The sequence below is a fragment of the Dermacentor silvarum genome, chromosome 4 (genome assembly GCF_013339745.2).
Source record: "Dermacentor silvarum isolate Dsil-2018 chromosome 4, BIME_Dsil_1.4, whole genome shotgun sequence".
NCBI classification, from domain to species: domain Eukaryota; kingdom Metazoa; phylum Arthropoda; class Arachnida; order Ixodida; family Ixodidae; genus Dermacentor; species Dermacentor silvarum.
The window spans coordinates 147,526,244-147,552,078 of NC_051157.2; the positions used below are offsets into that span (position 1 = coordinate 147,526,244).

A 25,835-nucleotide genomic window follows, 5' to 3' on the forward strand; every position below is an offset into this window, starting at 1 on the left:
CAGCATCCTGTAGTGTTTCCTTTACTTAGTACCCACGTCCGAACCCATTTCAGTGGCTTTTGACTGTCAATATTTTCGCGGAGTCATTTCCATGACCTATATGACACCCATGTCATGACATGTCATGACCTATCTCTTATATACGTCAGATACTCCTGTCATACTATGCCAGTTTTGGTACCTACCAAGTTAACGAGACGACCATGAGAGCACCATGACGTAGGCGGCTGTTTCATGACCTAATTGACACGCATGTCATGATATTCATGTCATGACATATCATTTATGTTCGTGATATGCTCTTGTCATAGTATGCCAATTTTCGTACATACGTTAACGAAACAACCATGAGAGCACAAAGTCGTAGGCGGCTATATAGATAGATAGATAGATAGCTAGATAGAAAGATAGATAGATAGATAGATACTGTCAAAGTAGCAAATAATCGCCAAGAAATGCTTTGCATTTGAAAGATATATTGACCAGGCGACTCAGTGCAACGTCTCCTCGGCTAGCAGCCCGGCAGCGCGTTTCTATTTGCGCCCAAGCCCAGTGCTCGACCGCTGGCGCCGCCATGCGCCGCTCGCGCGTACCATGTTTCAAGGTGGTTTCTTTCGTCGAAGGCGCTCGAACGCAATCATATAGGGGCTTTAATCATATGGTTCGCATGAATGCCCGTTCCGGAGGCGTGGCTGTACGGCGTAGTGCTTACGACGCTCGCTAAGGGACCAGCGGTACGCGAATTCGAATCCCGCCTTGGCTTGAAACTTTTTTTTCTTTGTATTACCATTTTTTTCCTCTCTGTTTGGCGGCAGTCCGGCAGACGGCTCGCATTGTTGACGTTCCGCCGCGGAGTTGCGCGCTTTCACCGAGGGGTGGCGCCACGCTCTGGCACTGTCTCGCGCGGCGCTTCTAGGGTCGGGAAGGGCCGTTCCAATGGGCGGGACACAGCAGCGGCTTCTCATTCAACATTTAGGCATTATAATTTAAAGATTTGCTGTGGCTGCTAGCAGATTATCACAAGAAGATGTTAAGTATCTTTCGCATCAGTGCCAAGCAAATCGTAAGCAGCTTGCAGTGCCGGAGCGACACCAAGCGTGAAGAAGAGCGATCGGTCTGTTTCGATAAACATGGAAAAATAAAGGATGGCGCGTAGTAGAGACGCAAGTACAAACTGTGTTTATTTCACCCTTACCGTGGGGAACTAAAATGATCACGCATTGTCTACTTCCTCATGAAGAACAACAACACGGCTTCACAGAGTTGTCCAGCTGCAGCTTCAACACTTTGCGGGACAATGGCTTTCCGCTGAAGAAGCTTAGTCGCCCTGCTTTCGGTGCGTCACAGTAATGGCATAGTTCGTGAAAATGGGCTTTATAAACTTCTTTGCGATGAGATGGAGAACTATATTTCTTTGCTATTCGTCGCACGTTTCACAATGGATCACAGGAAGTTCCATGAGAGCCCGGACGCTTCTTTCAACTCAGACTTCTAACGGCTTAGCAATAGAGCTTCTGTTGTAGAATATGGTATCAGCAACTCGCCGAAGCCCTCTCAGAACATTTACCAGCTGCTCTCTCGGGTAGTAAAGTCTTCCTCGGTCCTGGTGAGCGATGAGACCTTGTAGGGAATTGTTGCTCTTAGGCGCCTGGAGGAGCGAAATGAATTTTCGCATGGGATTCGTTCACTTGCCGCGCGAACGATGAACCCTCCTATTAAAGCTACATTGGTCACGTCCGTGTTTGAAACGAGTAGCATTGTGCTGACGCATTGCTCATACAGTTCTCGTCTGCTACCTTGGGAAGCTTCTCCATCGCATCATTGAACGGGTGGCAGTGCTAGTTAGCTGGAATTAGTTTTTGTTTTTGTTTGGCTGAGAAAGACGATGAACTTTGCACGTTGCTACTCCAAGCAGCAACAATTCCAGTCTTGAGCATTTTCTCCAGCCCATATGCAGCACTTTTTACATCCAGCGCATCATTGCCCCCGGCACTTCTGCGCAGGAATCCAAACAAGGATTCAACTGGGTCACTTGACATTTTTCGCGTCGACACAAACTCGAACTTTCTGACAAGAAGCAAATGTCGAATGCACTCGACATTCGACTTTGTTATCATGAATGCATTGTAAGTTTTATTTCTGAGAAAGTTCTCAGGTTTGCTGTTCTTTCTCGTGGAACAAGACACGTGGCTCCTTTTTACGCTGACTCTGCATGCACAACGGCACGCAACAATAACGCACGATTGCAGTATTTAGAGTTAGCGGAGCCTCGATAAGCTTCACGAGTGCCGCTTACGGAGGCGGTGGGCCTACCTTCAGATGAGGGAACGTAGTGTCAGACCTCAGCGCCTCTAGCGGCCGCCCTGAGAGGGTGGTAGGAGAGGGTTTGGCAGTGCTCCCGCCGCCCGTTTGACTGGCATGTAGTTAGAGGCGTTGCTCAGTGGCCTATAGCCACGGCTACGAGATGAAAAATGTGACGCGCGTTTCGACATCGCTCTCTTTTTCGAGATTGTATGTGTAACAACGGCCTCGCAACTAAAGGGTTATCTCCGAAACGGCAACCGAGGGTCCTGACTAGAGCACTGCACGGGCCGATTTTTTCAGCACGGGCCCGGCCAGGGCCCGTTTTTACGTTGGGCTGCCCGCCCGAGCCCGACCAAAAGTTTTATGGCGAGACCCGGGCCCGGCCCGGGCCCGGTAATAATCTACGTTACCCGCCCGGCCCGGCCCGCCATCCCTTTATCTTGAGCCCGAGCCCGGCCCGAGCCCGGCTCGAAACCGGCCCGAACCAGGCCCGACACCGAAAAAAACATGTTTTTTCAGAGTCGAGACGCGCGAGGATAACTCGCTGCACGTTACATGCACACCACCAGAAAGTTCAAGCCCGGCCTGGGCCCGCGTCGGAAAACCCGAGCCCGGCCTGAGCCCGGGTTAAAAAGTGCTCGAGCCCGGCCCAAGCCCGTGAAAAAACTGCTCTACCCGGCCCGGCCCGGCCCACGGGCCGGGCCGGGCCCGGGCTTTCGGGTAAGCCCGAGCTCGTGCAGTGCTATAGTCCTGACTACCCATATGTAATGCAGGATCTAGTTCGTTAACTTCTCCCTGCCTGTGAATTAACGAGACGAATATTACATAACGATTCAAGCAGCAATGTTAAACGACTTACCAGTATTGCCGTCCTTAGTCGCCACAGAATCCGGCTCCAGTTTCAATGCAGACGTGTTCCGCATGGCTCACTACCAAAACCTAGCTTTCGGGCTTATATCTCCGCTCGCAAACACGTCACTTCACCCTACGTTAGATAACGCAAAGTATCAAAGCGAAATAAACTGTTTTAGTACAAAATAAGCAACCAGCTTAAGTGTATGAACCAATGAATGCGTACCTGCCGTGCCCGCGAATATAACGGTAAAAATTTAAATCCAGGCCAGAGGTCACGTGGGTGGTCGATGAAGCTAACTTTATTTTGCGTTTATAATGGCAAAAACAAAAGCAGAGTGAGTACTCAAGAGTCAATGTATACTTAGGAATAATAATTTTGTACTCTTTATCATGTAATAAAAACGCTTCGATTAGTGTGGGAGAAAGTTTGCCGGTGGAAATTGCGCTTACTACGGCGCCTCTAGCGGGAGACTACGGCGCTCGCTGGGGCAACTTTTTGACGACGTACTATGCTTAGTTTATTAACAGCGCGGCGCGGTCGATGTTTTCGCCCTCTGTGGCCTTTTGTTGAACTTGAGAGTGTGCGCGGCGTGGCAAACTCACGAGGCAAAGTGTGACTCCGCGCCTCGGCGACGCGTAGTGACGTCATAGCATAGCTTTGACCCCGCGCGGCTATGGGGAGAAGCTAGGCAGAGCTAAGGCGGAGGAGTGAGCGGCGCTGCTGTGGACGTAAGGCAAGGCGTCGGTAGGTGGCGCTGTGGCGCTAGCGGCGACGGGGCGAGGAGGTGGCGGCGCAGCTGAGGCGATGAGGTGGCGCTCCGTTGCTAGGCGACACCCGTGGCGTCATCGACAGGTGGAGGAGTTTTCTGCGTACACCACCGGACTACCTCCAGCTGAAACAGCTTAGCTATTAGAAACTACTGGCGGCTACCCACTGTACTGGAAACCATATGCACTAGGTTTTGTTCGAGTAACTTAATTGCTCTTTTTTAAATCTTGGCGCATGATAGTGGGGACACCCTGTATATATATATGTGTGTGTGTGTGTGTGTGTGTGTGTGTGTGTGTGTGTGTGTGTGTGTGTGTGTGTGTGCCTACATATATATGAAGGAAGTATTTCTTTGGATCTGGTGTTTAATAAGTTAAAAGAAGTGCAGGCGCACGTAGAAAAGCAAAAAAAAAAAACATTTTAATTTCGACGTTTAGGCCGGGGTCCGGCCTTCATCAAGAGTGCGCTTGCAGGCACACAGAGTTCAATTTATACATTTTCTCTGCAAGCAAAAAAAGAAGAAACGGTACCTGGTGTATGACAACAGGCACGTGTACGTTTAGTGACGTCATGCATACCAATACGTACATTGACTCATGTCAAACTCATAGGAAATAAAAGAGAGCGAGATACATAAACGTGACTACAAACTAGCGCGCGCATACCGTGTCGGCAAAAAAAAAAAAGAGAGTTGGTACCTGATTTATGACCACAAGCACGTGTACATTTAGTGATGTCATGCATACCAGCACGTACATTGACTCATGTCAAACTCAGCGGAAATAGGAGAGAGAGAGAGCCATCACCGTGACTGAAAACTTCTGGCGCATATACAGTGGCGCCATAATGTGACTCCAAACCTGCGCGTGCATACAATGGCGTAAAAAATAGTTTGATAGGTAATTTCTGAGTAACCCACACGCGAGCAGGTGCACATTCAGTCGTGTCCACAAGGGAGGAACGACGCAGCCTATGGAATATAGGGGAGAGAGGTCACATGGTAACAAAGGGTGTGCCAGGGTTGGCAGCTGCCAGGAGAGTGTTTCTTTTCTTTTTGTTTGAGTTTGCTTCAGCTTTTGTATGACAATTAAGATGGTCAGTACACCCCCACTTGGTTGTGGGACACCTGTAAGCAACCAGCTCCAATGACATCTGAATTCCACGAACTGTGTTCTATGGCATTATTTGTATTTGCGGGCAAGCTGTCTTTATACAAATTCTACGTGTAAATCAACAATAAAATAAAGAAGAAATGAAAAATTCTACGACAAGGTGACATAGTAAACATCAACACAACACAAGGGCGCGAAGAATTTGTAATTAATGATGCAGAAGTATACATATTACTTATAAACGTGCCATATAGTAAATGCATATATGATCGTTCGGAAATGCATCACGCAACCAGAAAAAATGTTCATTGGAGCACCAAACAATGGATATTCGTTGTGTTGGCGAGTAAGCTGTTTTTTATACAGTGTAGGCGTGTGTGAAAAATAAAGCAATAGATAAATGAAAATTATATGACAAGATGAAGTAATTAACATAACAGAAGAGTGAGAATTTCTAATAAATGAGGCGGAAATATACACATCACTTCATAAATATGCCATATTACACATGTCGTATATAATCGTTAGGAAATGTATAAAGCAACCAGGAAAAATATTCATTGCTGGACCAAACATGCCCAAAAATGCCTCTTATTCGTGAGGCATGCATGTCAGCCTACCTATGATTTCATTTATTCCCTTTGAAAGTGAGCGGAACTTGTGTATTAGAAATGACTCGCAAGCTTCTCGGTCGTAATGAGTGGGGAATCCTGATTTCAAAATAGTGGCCTTAAATTTTTCGAAAGGATGGCCTAGTGTGTTCACATGTTTGGAGAGGGGTAGCTGCGGTATAGAGTTTACATGTGATTTGGTATTATTGAAGCGTAGCCTAAAAGGGGTTTCCGCTTGTCCGATGTATTGTGAGCGGCAAATGGTGCATTCGAGGATCTCCTCGTATGTTTGGGGAGACAACGTTGCAAGTGTCGCAGTTGTAATCCCCTTGGATTTTGAATGAAAATGAAGGTGCGGTGCTCTTGGCCACATTAGCAGTATTCATCACGGGGCAGAGCCTGCATCGAGGTTACCCGCATGATGCGCAGCCTTTGAAGTTAGCGCAATAAATTTTGGAGGACGTGACAACGTCTCTGAGGTTGGTGGCCCGTTTGTATACCACCCGCGGAGCTTCAGGAACAATTTGGCGCATTTTCTCGCTCTGTAAGAGTGTGGTATGATGTTTCCGGAAGATACGGTGTATGTTAGGATTTGATGCTGAATATGTGAGGATAAGGTTAGTCCGCGAATCTGGGGCAGCTGGTTGGCTGTTGATGAGCGCGCAGAGATCAAGGTTGTCTGCTTTTTAGACTGCGTCGCTGATAACTAAGGGAGGATAACGTTGGCGTAGTAAGTCGTTACGTAGTTGTTCACAGTTCAATGTAAAGTCTTTTTTTTTGTGCATATCCGCTTGAAACGAAGAGCTTGGCTGTACGGGATTGCTGTTTCACGATGTTTTACAAGGATACTGTGGAAATGCAAGTATTGGTGTTTATCAGTTGGTTTTTTGTAGACTGATGTGATAAGCTTGTTATTGTGCACACTTACACTAGCATCCAGAAAAGTGATTACGGAAGCTGAATATGTGTGGGAGAATGAGATGGTTGGGTGGACAGCATTGAACTGCGAAATGAAGTTCAAGAACTCTTCCTCGCCGTGAGACCAGATTAGAAAAATGTCGTCAGTGAACCTTTTGTAAAACATTGGTTTTAGCGCGCAGCTCTCAAAAAACTCTGATTACAGTATGCCCACGAATATGTTGGCGTAGTTTGAACCTATTTTTGTGCCCATTGATGTGCCGTTGACTTGCACGAAGTGTTTACCATTAAATTAAAAATTATTTAGCTCTAATACCAATTGCAATAGGGTTGAAGAGTTTGACAATCAATGGGTTTTTCAAACAGCTACTCTGAAAATACATGTACAACTGCGCGACTGCCATCCACGTGCGGTATATTTGTATCATCATCATCATCATCATCATCATCATCATCATCATCATCATAATCATCATCATCATCATCATCATCATCAACCTATATTTTATGTCCACTGCAGGACGAAGGCCTCTCCCAGCGATCTCCAATTACCCCTGTCTTGCGCTAGCGTATTCCCACTTGCGCCTGCAAATTTCCTAACTTCATCATCCCATTTGGTTTTCTGCCGACACCGACTGCGCTTCCCTTTTCTTGGTATCCATTCTGTAATCCTAATGGTCCACCGGTTATCCATCCTACGCATTACATGGCCTGCCCAGCTCCATTTCTTCCGCTTAATGTCAACTAGATTATTGGCTATCCCCGTTCGTTCTCTGATCCACACCGCTCTCTTCCTGTCTCTTAACATTAGTCCTTTCCATCGCTCTTTGTGCGGTCCTTAACTTGTTCTCGAGCTTCTTTGTTAACCTCCAAGTTTCTGCCCCATATGTTAGCACCGATAGAATGCAATGATTGTACACTTTTCTTTTCAACGACAGTAGTAAGCTCCCAGTGAGGATTGGGCAATGCCTGCCGTATGCACTCCAACCCAATTTTATTCTTCTGTAAATTTCTTTCTCGTGATCTGGGTCCCGTGTGAGTAATTGACCTAGATAAACGTACTCGTTTACAGACTATAGAGGCTGACTGGCGATCCTGAATTCTTGTTCCCTTGCCAGGCTATTGGACATTATCTTTGTCTTCTGCATATTCATCTTCAACCCAATTCTTACACTACACACACACACACACACACACACACACACACACACACACACACACACACACACACACACACACACACACACACACACACACACACACACACACACACACACACATATATATATATATATATATATATATATATATATATATATACAGGGATACAACATTCAGGGTCACTAAAAGGCTGCCTGTGGGCTTACAAAGGTCAAATATTTCCGATAGGAGGTGAGTGGTGTTTTTTATGTAAGAAGCGAATGAAAGCGGAATTTCTTGAATTAGGCCATCTACGCAACTGGAAATTTTTTATGGTATGGTTCCAATTCCACAGGCAATGGGTTGGACCGGATTGTTTTCTTTATGTATCTTTGGTAGAAGATACAACCTGCCTGCGGTCGGGCTTAGAGGAAGCCGTGATTTGGCAACGGCAGCATTGATCTTTTTTTTTCGTATAGAAGCTCACTTAGGGTTCTCCGAACGACTTCTTTAAATGCTTAAGTGGGGTCAGTGTCCACCTGTTTGTAAAAGGTTTTGTTCGCAAGCTGGCGATTGGCTTATTTAATGTAGTCCTCGGTATTCATAATTACCATGGCGCCTCCTTTTTCCGCGGGCTTTACAACGATGTCTGTCCTATCGCTAAGGTTTCTTAACGCTTTTTATTCCTCTTTACTGAGGTTTCTGTGGAAAGGCTTACTCTTTGAAATCTCCGATACTTCATCCTGCTGAACGGCCTTAATGTATATGTCGAGGTGTTTTTGGTGGTGGTAGAAACCTTTATTGCCATTGATGGTGGGGGCACTTGGGTGCTCCCTTACTGTTTTTCACGTCACCGCGGATGGCAGAAACCGGACGGCAGAAACCAGACGACTTTTTTTTTACAGCGAAGCTGTTAAGGGCTCCCTCTTCGATGGTAGCGTCCGGCAATAGAAAAAAAAAACTCTCATTGGCCGTATGCTGTATGTGTGAGTGAAAGCGCACGAAGGCGAGGGACGCGCGCTTTCACGGGGCGCGAACGCAGGACGGAGGGCAAACGCGAATTCCCATTGAAAGGGGAGCGGTGGGTGAGGAGGGCATCGAGACACCCTAGACTGTGCGTGTGCGTGCCCGCTCTCCCACTGCGGCGCATGCGCGCTGCCCTGCCGACTTCTGCCGCGTGTGCCGCCGACTCTCTCTGGGCACTCGCCTGCCTCTCCCCTAACACATCGAGGAACACATCGAAGCACACAGAATGGCACAACTCGAGAGATTAAGACTGACCTCCACAGGCAGGCATTTGCTATCAAGGCTGGGCTACCCACAGCATTCACCCTGTACGCGAGAGCAAGTGCCCGTCCCCTCAAACATCGGAACCTTACTCACCATAGCACCGATACCAGGCAATATGCATCCAGAATATCATAATGGTCGCCGGAATGCACGTATTAAATGCCTTCAGAAATTCCTGAACACCCAACCGGAGGGCACCGCCTATTATACCGACGCTGACCAGTACACTCTTTCGACCGAGAACAAAGAAAAAAATAGCCCCCACCTCCCCGAAGGGAATCGTGAGGAAATGCGAATGCCTTTCTTGTGCCGAGAGTACACGGCGTAGTAGTTTTAATGGCGTAGATTAATGACGAGACGAGGATTTGTACCGTAACCATTTATTTACACATTCATCAGCACCTGTTTGTGTTGTCATTGTACCTGACGGCCATAATCACAGCCTTGTGGTCGCTAAAGCTTACAGTCAAAGGGTCTTTGAGAACTTGTCTTCCGCTTCTTCTCCTCCGGTTGATGATGACGTTGAAGCTACTGCAGTGACGTCACCTCCAGCAAGAGGTGTAATGCTCGGCTTGGATTGTATTGCACTTCTTGCTAGGGGTGCCGTTGCCGTCAGACATTCGCCTTCACCGACTTCTGCCATTGCCTTGAGAGGCGCCCAGCCAGCGAACGGTCGAGAGTGAGGCGCGCGCTTCACTCCATTTATATATACGCGCGAGCGAGCGAACGGGAGAGTGGGGCGCAGGGAGGAGAGAGAGCGAACGGCGAGAGAAGGAGCGGCGAAGCACTGCACCTACCCTCTCTCCACACACGCGGGAGCTCCGCCGAGTTCCCCGCGATGCGAGCGCCCTCACACGCCAGAGCGCGCTCCTCCTCTCCACTCACTCTCCGCTACTCCGCCCGCGCCACCTGCTCCGGTTGCTAGGGGCGAGGATAAGCGCGCGCGCCCGCAGCTGTTGCTATGGGAGAGGGAGTGAGAGCGGAGAGATAACACCTGCCGGCGCGCGGACACCGACAGACGCCTGACAAGCCCCGACTAAGAAATGCATTCGCATTTAAAACAAGTGTCGGTGGTGGTGGACGATCAGGGTGATGTATCCTCATGCAGCGTCCAAACCGGGGCTACACTCACGGGGGAGACGGTGGCCATAGCACTCGCCATCAACCACATCGTCACTCACAGGAAAAGATCACTAAATCACGACCACTTCATAATAACAGACTCGCAAGACGCATGTCGAGCCTACCTCAGGGGTTATATACCTCAGGAAGAATACCGCGCTCTCACCAGCATACGCAAACTCCCCGCAACTCCAGATCCCTCAATACTACGCATCAGGCTGATTTGGACACCTGGTCACGCCTCACTGTCGGGCAATGACCGCGCTCATGCGGCTGCCCGAGAGTTAACCTGCCGGGCCCCTGGCAGTGAGGCAACCAACCCAGATCAAGCCTCCCACAATTTGCCCAACGCATACCGTGACACTCTAGACTATTACAGACTAGGGCGCTTGCGATATCATCCTCCACCCAAATCCTTCTCCCGGAATGAAGCCGTCTCCCTGAGGCGGCTTCAAACCAACTCGTATCCTAACCTCCTCCTTCTCAACAAGTTCTCCCCAACCTTATACCCCACCACCTGCCCAGGATGCGGTGCACCACCGACGACGTCACGATGGAGTGCCCAAAACTACCAACTGATACCCCCATTCTAAAATCCCCCCAACCAACATATGCGCAGTGGGAGGCGATCCTCCGTTCATCCGAGCCTCAGGTCTGGCTGGCCGTGATCCGACCCATTGGGGCCCTGGACTAAGGGCCCCAACCACATTCACCCTTTCACGTTATAATAAAGTTTATTTCTTCTTCTTCTTCTCCCCTAACAGTGTCGACAACGGCGTTTAGCTGTTCTTCACGTAGCCAGCGTTTTGACAGCGGTTGTGTGTGGTCACACAAACAACGCGCACAACTGTTGTCGACGGCGACGACGTTTTGCACGCGTTCGCACCGAACGCGCGCGGCGTTGGTGACGTGTTTATGAAGAACGTGCCAAGCTTTGCCGTACACCCTATGGCGGTGTACCGTAGCGACCATAAGATCATGGTCCCTGTGGTCACTAAATAAATAAAAACCACCGGGTCATATATATTTCTCATTCTCTAATAGTTCAAATAATCAATTACACCATCACATCCTAATAGTCATAATTGGAAATGCATAATTCCCACCATAGTACAGCTTTGCCGGTCTTCCATCTCCACCCAAGTAGAAGGGCTGACAGTTTTTTTATCCAGCGGCCATCAGCCAAAAGCCATCGGCCAAAAAAAAAGGAGCCGCCTGCCGCGTGCATCGAAAACGGTGTGATCCGCTGCGGCGCCACACGTAGGGGGCTGTTGTCTGGCATCGGCATAGAAAATGCGTCAGGAATGCGCGTGGAACGCCGTCGCACGTGGAAGCCGACGCATTGCATCACCGATGGCTAGCACCGTTCGGCCTAGGTACGGTGGCTAGATGGGTAGGTGTGCCGACCGAGCGTAGTTCACCACTTCTCCGCATCATGACGCAGAAGTGGCGCTGCGGACAGTATAACGGCTGAGCTGCGCGCAACGTCGGCTGCGCTGTGTAGACGAGCAGTCTGTTTGATAGTATCGCTGCCTCTGCTCTAGATTTGGAGTGCGCGTTATACAATGCCGTTTTGAGCAGTGTAGGCAAAGCCAGAATGGGGAATTTGTTACTGTCGTCTAGTCACAAGACAAGATATGCTGTAGTCAATTTTCTACCTTGGTCACATTTATTGGTATAAACGCAGCGCTCCAGCTACCTATTGCATTAAATACGTAGATGCATTTTTTCCATGCATAAAACATTACTGCAGTGGTTTTATACGGTATATGGAAACGTGTTTACGTGATATTTAGTAAGTTCTTATGTTTCAATTTCGAGAAATCCAGCTATTGTGTTTATTGCTGCCTCAGTTACGGTATTTAAATTGTTACTAGACGAATTGTGTTGGTAAGTGCATATGGTTCACTGTTTGGTTGCAATAAAATAAAGCAATACGTCTTGGGCTGCATTCATGAATATATTTAAAATACAAGAAACGCTCTCATAACTTGACGCACCAACATAAATAGCCTAGCGCCAGCAAGGTCGCAACGTTGGTCCACCAGATATCATAACATATTCACAGCACACGCCTCCGCTTCAGGTGATTACTCTTCTCTCTGTTGCTTTCGCGCGCCATGTTATTGCCCTTGACAAGACAGTAAAGGCGTGTAATTGAATAGAACTTCACAACATCGTTTGTGAGCTCTTTCTTGTGCTGCTCACTGCCGATCAAATTCGGTGGATTCAGCTGCAGAAAGGATGCAAAGTCGGCGATACTGTTCCTTGGTAACTCATTTAAACTGAAGCACAGCTTGAAGGCGTCTTCGAGCGATGCTACCAGTTTTTTTAGTGCTTCAGAAGGGAGCAACAGCCCTGACCTACTCATTCTGTTGAATTCAGTAATGTCCCTGAGAACTTGGTCCTTTGCAGGAACTTCCTTGCTGTATAGCCTGCTATATAGAATATAAGCCTAGAGTCACTTTTCTTTTCCCTGTAGCATCGCAGCGGTGCTCGATGTCGCAGGCACTGAGCACTTCATGTGCGACTTGCAAATTTCCAATGTCGAGCCCGGCCGGAGCTTATGAACGGATGCTTTTCGGTGTACGGCTTGCTCATTAACGTCGCCGATACCGAGCAAGCTACTGAACAGCCCGGGTTGAACATTTCCGCTGTCTTTCTCACAAATTTAGAGCCCGACTTGCAGTTCGGAGCGAAGCAGTAAGTCTCCTTGGTGGTCTTCTTTGGTGGAGCAATGCCGCCGCTAATCTCGCTGGTCATTTTTCCGACCTGGAACATTCCACATCGTTTAGGAACTTGAAAACAGTACGAGAGACGCGGAGCTCTTCACCTTTGAAACTGGCACGAACAGACGACATACAACTATTAAAATGCGGGCTTTATTTTTTTGCTTGCCGTCAGCCTCCTGTAGCAGACGACGCGCGCTGCGGAACCGTTCTACTGACCGCAGCGCCAATTTTGCGTCATGACGCGGAGAAGCGGTGAACTACGCTCCAGACGCGCCGGTCGGCACACCTACCCATCTAGCCACCGTAGCCTAGGCTCACAAGTTTAGGCGGCGCCGGTGGTGGTAGTGGTGGTGTCACGCTGAAAAGTGGGCCGATCCTGGCGATAGTGCAGAAAGGGTCCAAGCTCACTGGCACAAACCCCTGTGGGCTCGGGGGCCTGCAACACGCACTTGAACTACCCTTGTCACATGTGGGTCCCAAAGAGACAATGTCACCAGCCCTTCTGCTGTCGACAAAATCGGGATAAGCGAAGCTTGTCGTCCGATTTAAGCGTGAGGGCTTCTGTCTGTCTGAAAAACTTTATTTAAAGTACACGGACGAAGCTTGAGGTGGCCCGGAGGGGGCCACCTCTCACACTCACTAGGTGGGCTCCTCATTACATGAGCCCATTGGCGACCGCCGCGGCTTGTGCGCGGTCGACCAGGGCCTTCTGGCTCGTCAGGTCGGAGCAGCCGAGCAGGGCCACCTCCCAGTCCTCCCGGGTGGCGTTTGGTTTTGGGGTGAGTTTCGGGGTTGATTGGCATGCCCACACCATGTGGAAGATGTCCGATGACTTCTCCGCACAGTGCGGGTATTTTACTCTACAGGCAGGATCAAAGTGTTTTAAAACTGCCAGGCACAGCAGTGTTTTGGTGTAAAGGCGGAGGAGTGAACGTTCCCCTGCCTTTGTAAGGCCCAGGCTTAGGATAAATTGCGTGGCCAAATTGGTATAGTTGAGTAATTTCTCGAAAAGTGAGGGCCGGATTGAGTTCGGGATCCATTTTGTAAGGGTCTGAAGGCGTTGCCCGGAGAATGAGTGCGCGGGTAGCGGTGTCTGCCGTTTCATTGCCTTCAAGACCCATATGAGCAGGAGCCCGTACGATCGTTCGAGACCCGAGGTAGTCGCTATTTTGAAGGATGCAAGACGCAATGAGAGGAATGTACCCCTGTTCAATATTTCTGCAGGCCCCAATCGAGTCGGTGATGACGCGCGAGTCCTGGTCTGCGGCGGCTAGCGCGATGATGACTTCCTCCGCATGTGTTACGTCTTGAGCTCTGAATGTTAGGCCATTCACCGCGACGTTTTGGTGGACGACTGCGGCCAGATTGAAAAGTAACGGCGAGAAGACCACGTACTGTGGGGTACCTCTCGTTCCCAGGTGATAGGGGCCTCGTTCTTCGTCTTGTATTCGGATGGGAGGTTGTCGATCCTAGATTTCTTGATATAGTGGAATATTTTATGTCAACAGTTGGTCTGGGAGAGTAGTTGCAGGATAATTTCGTGTGTGACATTCTCGAAATCCCCCTTCAAGTCTAGGGCGAGTATTGCCTTATCGTTGAGGGGGTATTCGACAGGGTTGAGATTTTCTCGGTTGAGTTGAAGCAGAACATCCTGCGTGGACCGATGCGGGCGGAAACCAAACATGGTGTCTGAGAATGCATTTTGGTTTTCCAGAAACCCAGACAGCCTGTCCCGCACCATGGTCGCCATCAGCTTTCCCACACAAGACGTGACGGAGATGGGGCAGATGTTGTCTGTGTTTATGGCTTTGCCGGCTTTTGGAATAAAAGTTACCAGAGCGATCTTCCATTCGATTGGGAGGGGTGCCTCGCCAAGCCAGATCGAGTTGATGAAAGCGAAGAGGGTGTCGTAGGTGGGGTCGGGAAGATTGGCAAGCAGTTTCACGGTTATCTTGTCCCGTCCCGGTGCCGTTCCTCGTTTCATTTTAGCAAGGCCGCCTTCAGGTCATGCAGCTGGAACGGCTGATCCAGCTCCGCGTTCTCTGAACCTGCATACAAGTACGCGGGCCCTCGGGGGCTCTGTTGAGTGCAAAGGTACTGGTCGCGAAGTTTGTACGCTAATTTTGAGGTATCTTCATGGACGCTATGAATAGCTCGTTGGAGATGTTTTTGTGTCTCGGCGCGTGTTTGAGTCGGATCAATTAGGGCCCGGAAGAGGCGCCACTTACTCCCGCTAGACATTTGTCTGGCCGCCGTGTTACAGCGGTCCACCTAGTTGAGGTCGGCGAGTTGGGCCGCGTACTCTGCCACTCGCCGGGTAAGCTCGGCGGTACCCACCCGCGTTGGATATGCAGGGTCGGCGTGGAGAGTCAGGCCCAGCGTGGACGCAAAATCCGCTAGCTTGCATCCCCGGTTCTCCTCACGCACGTACCCCCAGAGAGTACTGTGGTGGTTGAAATCGCCCCCAATCATCAGGGGGTCCCTTCCCGCAGCCTTTAGAGCGCGGCTAGAGAGCACTGCGAACGTTACATTTTTGAGTCTGGGGGAACAGTATATGTTGGGTATGTGGAGTGGTGCATCGTGTTTCTAGAGCGGTAGAAGTGTCACCATCACATACGAATATTCGCTTTTAAGTTCGAAGTCGACTACATTTGCCGTGTAATTTTTATGCACACAGACGGAGAAGAGGGGTCCTGTTGGAAGGTGATGTAGCTTGTAAGGGTGGCGCCGCTCCCTGGCTCTTGGAGGGCAACCACCGCCGGAAGCGAGTCGAGAGTTGAAAGGAAAAATCGGAGATGCGCCCGCTTCGCGCGGGACCGGAAACACCGAAAGTTCCACTGGACAATGTGAACGGGGGTGGCCGAATTGGTTTTTAGGGAGCGCCTGATCTTAGGGCTGCTCGCTACGGTCCGTTAGGCTGAGGTGGGATTGTAGTGACGCTGCTCCGGAGCCAGCACTCAAAGGGAGGGCTGAGTCCTCCATACCAGAGAGCGAGCAGCTGTCGTCATCGTCTACCTTGGGGGTGCGTCTAGAAGTTTTGAGAAGGCGGCCGGATACGTCCTTGTAGCGACCACCGGGCCTGCGCGAGGGGCGCGAGAAGTGCGCAATTTGTTGGGCAATCATCGCGGGGATTGTATCTTGCAATTGGAGATGGCGGTACCCTTCATTAAGATTTGGTTTTCCAAAGCGGCGAATAGGCCATCTATGGCCCCGAAACGGGCCTCGAAACGGGCCTCGAATGCGGCCTCCGCGCTTGTTGCCGCCTTCGGCTCCACGAGCTCACTTTCCATTACCTCAGTCGCGGGGTGGGAGGGAGGAGAAAGAGGCTGGTTGATTTTGGATTCCAATTCGTTAATTTTCTTTAGCAGCATCTCGTTTTGGGCCCTGAGTAATCTCCTATTTGATCTTGCTCGGCGCTCCGCAGGCTTGGGAGGGGAGTAAGAGGGGGGGGGGGGGGAAGAAGCATCCCCGCCCGAATCGCTCACCTGGCGTCCGTTTTTGACGGCATTGACCCAGGCCCCGGTTTTGCCGTGCGGCTCCGCCGCTCGTTTCTCCAGGCCGCCGTGTGGTGGCGGCTGGTCACTGGGTTGCCCAAGATGGCGGCTTTTGTTGTTGGGCGTCATTTTTTTTTGCCGCCCTTTTTGGCGGCCATCTTAGGTGTGCGGAATTTTGCCGCACAGTCGCGAGAGTTGGTGGCATGGGCACCACCGCACACAGAACACCGGAGAACACATGGCTCGCAGCGCCTCCTCTGAGGGCTTCCAAAGCCCAGGCGAAACGTCAGCGAAGGGCCGCGGACCCCGAGTTGCGGAAGCGCGATGTTGAGGCGAAACGTCAACGAAGAGCCGCCAACCTTGAGTTTAGGGCAAACGAAGCGGAACGCCTGCGACAGTGTCGTCTTGCCACGAGCTTTGCTTATCCCCATTTTCTCGACCGGGGAAGGGCTCTGAATTTTTCAAGCGAAAGCCGGACATATGCCAAATGGTGATTCGATTTTCATCAACGCTGTTTACATGTCAGAATGCACTGTAGTTTTCTGGTAATAAAGCCTCACCATTGTATTGACATAGCTCAAAATATCCACAAATTTATTCATTTGCCTAGATCACAAGGTTAATCACTAAATATTTAATGCAATATTTGATTGGATTTGGAATATGAATTATAAGAAGAGACTGCTGTATACGAACAGCAAAGTGAAATGCCACAACGCTTTGGCGTGTTCATGCTTATGTTAAAACTTTATTCAGGTTTTTGCGCAACTGTAGGATTTCCCGCTTTTAGTGAACGAAATTTTAAATGTAATGCCTCGGTTTCTGCAGCGAAGGCGTGCGTTACGAATGCCACAACTTGGGGAAGTAGAGGCAGCATTTCTGTTGTCCAGGGCAAGTGGCACGCATGTTTGTATGTTTGCAGCTTTTACGGCAAAATCCTACATCCAAGGAGCAGGAAATCGTCGGTCCTGCATCGTACAAAAAATAAAAGTTTACGTAAATGTATATAGTGGATAAAAGGTGTGTGCTGAACCCGGAGAAATAATCGTGTCGGCCGCAGGCCCCGCTGATACGTTCACAAAATAACATTGCTTTAGTTGTTTTTAACGCGTGAATACTTCTTAAGAATTATGTATGCGCATATATATATATACATATATATATATATACATGGTGCTGTTAGCTATTGTTTCCTCAAGGTTATATATGAAAATTTGATGCACTTCTTATAAAACAACTATTGGTTTGTTGACGTTTCGGCCATAGACCGACTTATGTCAAGACAGACAGGTCAGTAGTCCCTTGAGAAAGGTTGGTCTCTGACCGAAACATCGACAATAAACAATTGTATTTCAAGAAGTGCCACAAATTATATATATATATATATATATATATATATATATTGTTACGGGTTATTCTCTTAAGAGAGAGTTTATTGGGACACGACGTAACCGACGGTCTTGAGTGCCAGCCTAGGTTCCGTGATCGCTTGGCAAAACGTACTCTTTTTCCAAACCTCGTATCTGTGTCCTACTACAGCTTATGACACATAGCCAAATAACACAAGACTTTCACACTTGTAACACACAACCTCGCTCAGTAAAAGAGCTGCGAAGCTTCTTGGGCCTTTGCTCATACTTCCATCGGTTTATTCCCAGATTTGCTTACAAATTTGCTTTCTGAAGCAGACACTGACGTGTCTGCTTCAGAAAGGCGTTCAATTTGACTGGACCCCAGAATGTGCGTCTGCTTTTCGTGAACTGAAGTTCCATTTGACGTCCCATCCCCTTCTCAAACACTTCGACCCTGCTGCTCCAACAGAACTACACACGGATGCTAGCGGTATTGGTGTCGGCGCTGTTCTTATTCAACGCTTCGACACCAAAGAACACGTCGCATCCTACGCGAGTCACTCTCTAATGGCGAATTCCATTGTAAGAAGAAGAGCAGGGCGCCGCGCAGTGCGGAGTCGGGTGAAAGCGCAGTGAGAGCAGGCACACTCGACCCGCCACTGGAATACGGCGTGCATTCGGAGAGCAGGTGGGAGGGGGACTTGTGAGGAGAAATGTACCATGTGACTAAAGCAATCGACGTCCCACCATTCTCTGCAGGAGAGCGGCAAAACACGCCTGATCATCTTGTAATCTGTCGGGCTTAACGCTGTCACCGTTTGCGGCCACGTACTACATACTTTAGTGCAGCGCCGACGCATTCCTCAACGTTTCCGCCTGCGAAGATCATCTCAAGTTGAGCTCTAGCAGCTTTCGCTGCTGTCACCGTGGAGCGTCTCAAGCACTTCAGCAAGGCGAAGACGCTTTGCTGCCGCTGTCCCCCGCGCATCCGACGAGAATCAAGGCGGACTAGAAATGCCAGGATCTGTCGCTAAATCGCTGCGAAGCTCGCTCGTATCACCGACGTCAAAATCAGCAGTGTCAAAACACAAACCACGCTAGGCTGCCGCCATTGCCGCCGCGCGCGCCGGCTGAAGCAAAATAAAAAGAAATGAGGAGGATATGACAGTTTAAGCCACGTGACTTCCTCCGTACTCCGCTTTTCAAGCGAGAGCAGTCCGGACTGCTCCCAGCTGCTCTCGGCGCCGCGAAACTGCTCTTGTTCTACCACTGGATGACGGCGCTCCCACTCCTGTTCGACCACTGAAACACGTCGCCTCTGGAACGAGCACTTTCAGCGTGCTTTTGAGTGCTCCTGTTCTCCCAATGGAATTCGCCATAAGCAAGCCCGAACGCAATTACACCGTCACGGAAAGTGATTTTCGCAGTACAGCACTTTCGGTCATACCTGTACGGACGCCGTTTCACCATCACAGACCACCACTCTTTGTGCTGGCTCGTCAATTTGCGCGATCCATCTCGTAGGCTTCCACATTGGACACTCTGCCTACAGGAGTACGACGTCACCGTTTCCTCTAAAAGCCGTCGACGGCACGCCGACGCAGGCTACCTGTCGCGGCTATCGCTTCCTACGACGGACTCTGACGTGGACAAATTCTACCCCTACATCGTATCCTTGGAGTCAGCATTTCCTAATCTAAATACCTTTAACACTGAGCAGCAAAACGACGACACTTTAAAGCAAGTGCTGGCTACGAAAAAGAAAGATATCTCCTCGTGGTTCCGAAAAGTCTACGCACTTCCATCTTGTGGGCTATGCATGATGAACCAACCTCCGGTCATTTGGGAGCAGCTAGAACGCTTTGCCGTCTTCAAGAAAGATTTTACTGGCCTAATATGCATCAAACGACGCGGCAGTACGTGTCTAGCTGCAACGATAGCTGCTCCTCAGATAGACACAGGAAACGTACGAAGTAGGTCGAGGCCGACGCGATGAAACGGCTCACATGGAATGTCGAGAGTCTTAAGGTGGCCAGCAGGTGGGATTATCGGCTTTTTCCAGCTCTGACAAAGGTCACAAGAGGCCACGTAACAGCGCACCGAGCGGGACAAGCCTGGCAAGTAGAACTGACGGCGTGCGCGATCGTATGTGCGTGAAACGCCCAGGTGCCCAGCTGTTGGCGCATCGTGAAGCTGGGCCAGAACAGTTGAGCGGAGGTGTTCCGGAATCACAAGTAAGAGGTTACGGCCCTATGAAAGCAAACTGCGACAATTTAAAATGTCATCACGGATCTCAAAGAGGCGGAGGGCGGCATCAGGAGCCTGGGAGTTGAGACAGTCGATAATCTTGCGTAGAACCGGGTCGCGGCGTTGTTAAGCAGCAATGGTGAAGAGTTCACAGATGACAAGGACACAAGGACTGTAGTCGCTCGGTGCAGGTTCTGGTTGGTCGACGGGGTACCGGGAAATGCAGTCAGCCAGACTTGTAGATGCAAACGACCAGACTTGTAGATGAATGTGTGTGAGTATTCTTCAAGCCGACAAGTCCAGCGTCCAAGGCGACCCATGGTATCTTTGAGCGAAGATAGTCAGCAGAGAGTGTGATGGTCAGTGATGGCGTTAAATGGTCGGCCATGCAGATGAGGGCGAAATTGTGCGACGGTCCATGCAAGAACGAGGCACTCTCTCTCTGAAATGGAATATTTCCGCTCGGCGGCGTGAAGGAGTCAGCTGGCATATGCAATGATGACAATAAAATATATTTATTAAGGAATGGCTCGAAGGCCTATTATGTGGAATATGAAGGGGAGAGGAAAAGGAGAGGAGTATTCAGAGCCGTCCTAGGAGCTGCGCGTCCTCGGCGAAATCCAAGAGCGAGTCCAGAATGGCCGTGTCAGAATCCGCTGATCCAGTTGCCGGCTTAATCCACTAATCGTAGGACGACAGTCGCGCCGCCCTCAGGTGACGGTCCCGCTGCTTAGCGTAGCGCTGGAACTCCCAAAACAGATGGGCTGCGGATGGTCACGTGGCCACGCCGCAGTCAGGGCACCTGTGCGGCTCCTGGGGTGCTTCTTGGTCCTCGGAAGCTGTCGAGAGGCCAGGTTCCTGCGACGGAAGGCAGTTAAGAGAAGGGAAAGGAGGGCGTCTCTCCCGGCGTGGCCGGTACTGCCGCCAATGCTCCAGAACGTCCGGTGTGAGGACGAAGCCGGAACGAAGCCTATGCAGCAGCACTTGCCCCGACCTGGGAAGACCCGCGGGAAGTGGGTTTGGGTCTGGCGGGACACTCCCACGGAGTTCCCATTTGCATCGGTTGGCTGCTGCTCTCAGAGCTCTGTCTGGATCATAGGGTGGTCCTTTTGTCGTGCTGCTTGTGCTGGTGCTGAGGGTCAGTCAGTGTACAGTTGTTCTTGGCTTGGTGGTGCGTCGGCCAGTATCTGCGCGTGATGCGCAGCGAATTCTGGCGGGTGGTGGACACTGTTGTGCGCCCATGTTTCGGGGCGTTGCCGTCGTGTCGACGACAGCAATGTCATCCCAAGGTGTAACTTTCGATGGCAGTTGGGGTAAAGTTGATATGTCCTTTCCCATGTAGGCCAGTAGCGTCCTGCCTTGTCTGGCATGCTTCAGGCGCTCCTGATGGCCTGCCTTCGATGCTTCGATGGTTGCGCGGATATTAGGGAACTTCGATGCAGCTCCTCGACACGTGTGTGCTTCGGGAGCCCTGTGATGACGCGGAGAGCTGCTCTGTGGAGTACCTCTAGCTGTGTCCAGTGCCGAGCAAGCAGGTCATAACAGCGTGCTCTGTATATCACTCGGGATGTCAGCATATGCAATAACACAGTCCTGACCACGTTCGCATTGAGCCAGAACAGCGCCAATGCCATGTCCATTGGCATCTGTACTGACTTCAGGGGGAGCAGAATCATCAAAGTGAGCCAACATAGGTGGCGTAGTGAGTAGTGGGACGTGCTGCGAAATGGCAGACGCTTGGGCAGGACCCCAGGTAAAAGGAACGTTTTTCTTGGGCAGGCATGTGAGAGGCCGCGCTACTTCTGCAAAGTCTTTCACAAAGGGACTAAAGTAAGGGCATAGGCCAAAAAACGAGCGGACGTCTTGCGAAGAAATGGGTGTCGGAAAGTTGGTAATAGCGCGTAGTTTGGCAGGGTCAGGTCGGATACCTGCCGCATCAACAATGATGACCAATCTGTGATACCTCGGTGACCGAAACAGCATTTGGAGGAGTATAGTTTAAGCCAAGTGTTGTGAAATAGCTGCAATATAGCCGATAGTCGTTGGAGATGACTGGGGAACGTGGTAGAAAAAACGACGATGTCGTCAAGGTAACATAAGCAAGTAGACCACTTCATACCGCGGAGGGAGTCCATCATTCTTTCAAATGTTGTGGGAGCATTACACAATCCAAAGGGCATGATCTTTAAATTGGTAGAGCCCATCGGGTGTATAGAAGGCGGTCTTTTCGTGATCCTGCTCGTCAACGGCAATTTGCCAATAGCTGGACCGAAGATATATGGAAGAAAAGAACCTTGTGCCACGAAGAGGATCGAGTGGATCGTCTATTCGTGGCAAAGGGTAGAAGTCCTTTTTTGTAATCTTGTTCAGGTGCCAATAGTCGATACAGGACCACCAGCTAGGTGTTGTCTTTTTTTTTCTAACAAGCACCACAGGCGACGCCCAAGGACTCGCAGATGGCTCAATGATGTCCTTAGTCAGCATTTCCTCAAATTCTGTTTGCACTGATAGGGCGTTCGAAAGCCGACACGCGGTAAGGGCGCCTATGGATGGGTCTGGATTCCCCAGTATCGATGGGAAGAGTGACGACTGATGTCTGGCCAAGATAGGGCGAAGAAAAATAAAAAAGAACATCGCGGTAAAAGCGGTAGAGATCTTCGGACTGAGAAGGGACAATTATACCATCAAGAGGGTTGTCAAGCGTAGGGCTTGTGTCCGGGCGTCCACGTAACGATTGCGGAGCGTCCCCAGTCAGGGCCAGACGGTCGTGTACGTCTAAATGTGATATGCTGCCCAGCGTGATGCCTTCAGGAAGAAATTGTGGGGTGGGTCCAAAGTTAAGAATTGGTATACACGTCCGGTTCTCTGCAACCGTCAGAACAGAGTGAGCGAGCGCAAGACACCTCTTTAAAAGAGCGTCTAGAGAAGGCGTAATCACATAGTCGCCGCCATAAACAGGGCGTTCTGAGGTCAACGTGACATACGTCGCGGTAGTTGGTCGCAGAAGAACAAACTCGACGACACATAAACGGGGTGGCGACTCGTTGTGGAGCATGGAACATAGAAGGGAGTTCCAACTGTAGAAAGCCGGATGAGCAGTCAATTAAGGCAGAATGGGTGCTCAGGAAGTCATGGCCAAGTATGACGTCATGGGGACAGTGGTGTAGAACGGCAAATAGAACTGAGGTCTGGTGGCCAGCGAAGCTTACGCGTGCAGTGAACATCCCAACTATATAGTGAACTACAATATACTTTAATCCCAACGACCCAAGGTGTACCGCCATTGGCAACGCGAACGACAGGCAACGTGGCAGGCGTAAGGACCTTGCGGAGTTGACGAGAAAGGCGAGCGCTCAGGACAGATAGTTGTGCCCCAGTGTCTATGAGCGCCGAGACAGGCACACCGTCCACTTCTACATCCAAAAGGTTTTGTCGGGTAACCAGGGTCCACAGAGCATTTCCTGGTCGGTTGGCCAATGCAGCATAACCTCTGCGAGCTGCACTGGTCAGTTTTCCGAAGATAGACGACAAGGGTATGGCGATGGCGAACGACGGGAAAGCGCAGAGCGCGAACGCCGGTTCTGCGGGAATGGCGAGCGTTCGTAGCGTGGAGTCGGCGCAGGAACATCAGGGTGCTGTGGGTCATTGCGAGCACGAAACGAAGAGGACCGACGGTCTTCCGGGCGGTAAGTGTACATGGACACGTGGTGACGACGGCCGGTGATAGCGACAATGGCGGGAAATATGGCCAATCCCACTGCAGTTGAAGCATATTGGCTGGTCGTCACGGGTGCGCCACCGGTTTGGATCGCGGTAACAGGGATAGGTCCATTATGGGCGGGGCGGTCGAAAGAAATTGCCGACCGGGGGGTGAACTACAGCAGAGATTGGATGAATTCCTGCGTTCGCCAGCTCTTCGCGTACGACGGCTTGGATCAGCGATACTGCTGGGCGCAGCTCATCGTAAGAACGGGCCTGGGGAACAGATGGAGACGCGGCCTGAATCTCACGCCGCACAAGACGCAGCAAGCTTTCGGTACCAGGTGGCGGGACGCCCTCACTACAAAAAAAGCTGCAGTATTGCTGCAGAAATCTTACAGACTCTGAGTCACCCGGGATGCAGAATACGTGCAGGCAGATGATAGACTTTCGCGTCACTCCCTGTCACCTCCCAGCGGGCAATTGGTACACCCTTTCTGCAGAAAGTCTGCTCAGCCTGTGTAGCCGTAGGATGCAGCATGTCTGCAGAAAGTCTGTCGAGACTGTGGTCACAGGATGCAGCAAATGAGCAGACATTTGGGAGAATCCCATCGGGACTGGCATGCATGCACACATGCAATGAAATAACAGACGCAATAGTATTCTTTGCACTCTTTATTCGTTTGTGATTTCTTCATGGCTGCCTCGTTCAAAGCAAAATATATATTCCAATGAATGAAGTAGTGAGTAAGGTAAGCAAAGCTTACAAAGTACTGCGTTTAGCTTCATCGTTTGTTGCGCTGTGACACACAAAGTTAGTGGAAGCTAAAACACACAAGTGAGGCGCAAAATGTCATCCGAGTTTAATGAATAAGGATTTATAGTTTCAGCTAGATGGTACATGCACTAAAAAGGCAGAGAAAGGATAATAAGAATCAATCATAACCGACAAGGTGACCCACTCGATTTATATAGAGGGGATATTTTGCTTGAAATTGAGTTTGATGATGAGATAGAGACACAGCTGGCTCACTCACGTAGGCTGCAGCAGCAGCAGCCATGCAAAATGCTTCCCGTATCTCTCTCATCACTTTGCGTGCTTGCTTCTGAGCAGGATTTTAGTACTTTCAAAAGACGGTGTGTAACCGCATCTCGTGCTGTGCGCAGCTAAGTTGACTGGTGCATACACTAGGCTGAAAGTATATCTGTGCTCCCCGAGACTCTGATTCAAGCACCGGCACATTTATCCTACGTAAGCATGGTTGCATGTGAGCGGTATGTTATAAACAACTGCCTCCTCGCACATGAAAAATTGGGGACATGTTGACATGCGAAGCGGGAGTCATTTACAATGTACCGCTCACATGCAACTGCGCTTACGTTATGCACCGGTGCTGGAATCAAAAGCTCTGGGATCACAGGTATGCTCTCAGCCTAGTAAATGCACAGGCAACTTGGCTGTGCACTGCACGAGATGTGGTTGCACACCATCTTTTCACAGCGCGGAAATCCTCCTCAGAAGCAAGCGCAAAGTGAGAGAGATATGGGAATCATTTTGCACAGTTGTCGCTGGTGCTGAAGCCTGCGTGAGTGAGCCTGTCTGTGGCTGTACCTGATCGTCACTCAATTTCCAACATAAGATCGGCTCGATAGAAATCAAGTGGGTCGCCTTGTCAGTTATGATTCATTCTGATTATCTTCGCCTTTTTAGCACATATAACCTGCAGCCAGCTGATGATAGTGGCTACGGGTATAAGTTCTTCCTTCTTGTTGACCAAACTCAGTTGACAGTTAGCACTTGACTAGTCATGTGGTTTTGTTTCCACTACCTTTGTGTGTCATAGTGCCTACCCCAACACAATGAACGAAGAAGTAGTGAGTCAGAATATCTACTCCCCACTTGATTCCTTGGAAGAGGAGTCGCTCTTGGGCTCCATTTTCTGCAGCATGGAGCCTATGCCCTTTTCAATTTGAGGTCTGCGCACTTGAACTTACTGCATTTATATTCTGTAAAAGAAGGAAAATGAATTTTAGAGACATAATTTAGGGACATATCTTGGGAAGTACAACCCTGAAACAATATCAGGTACAATGTCTTGCCGTATATTGGCAAAATAGAATGGCTACGCAGCTTGAATATTTTCCTGAATTTTGGTAAGTCAACCGAGACGACCCGGAATATAGATGAAT

The 25,835-nt window shown here is 49.9% G+C and overlaps 1 protein-coding gene across 1 annotated transcript; it reads right to left on the bottom strand.

Annotated features, from left to right (window-relative positions):
- Nucleotides 1-14,354: 14,354 nt before the first annotated feature.
- Nucleotides 14,355-14,837, bottom strand: LOC125945037 (uncharacterized). Its single transcript, XM_049666592.1, has one exon. It carries the CDS (start codon nucleotides 14,835-14,837, stop codon nucleotides 14,355-14,357), a length of 483 nt encoding a protein of 160 aa, XP_049522549.1.
- Between the last annotated feature and the right edge of the window lie 10,998 nt (nucleotides 14,838-25,835).

What these genes read in the sequence shown, in the direction of transcription:
- LOC125945037 (XM_049666592.1), bottom strand. Translation starts at nt 14,837, where the DNA reads ATGAAACGAGGAACGGCACCGGGACGGGACAAGATAACCGTGAAACTG.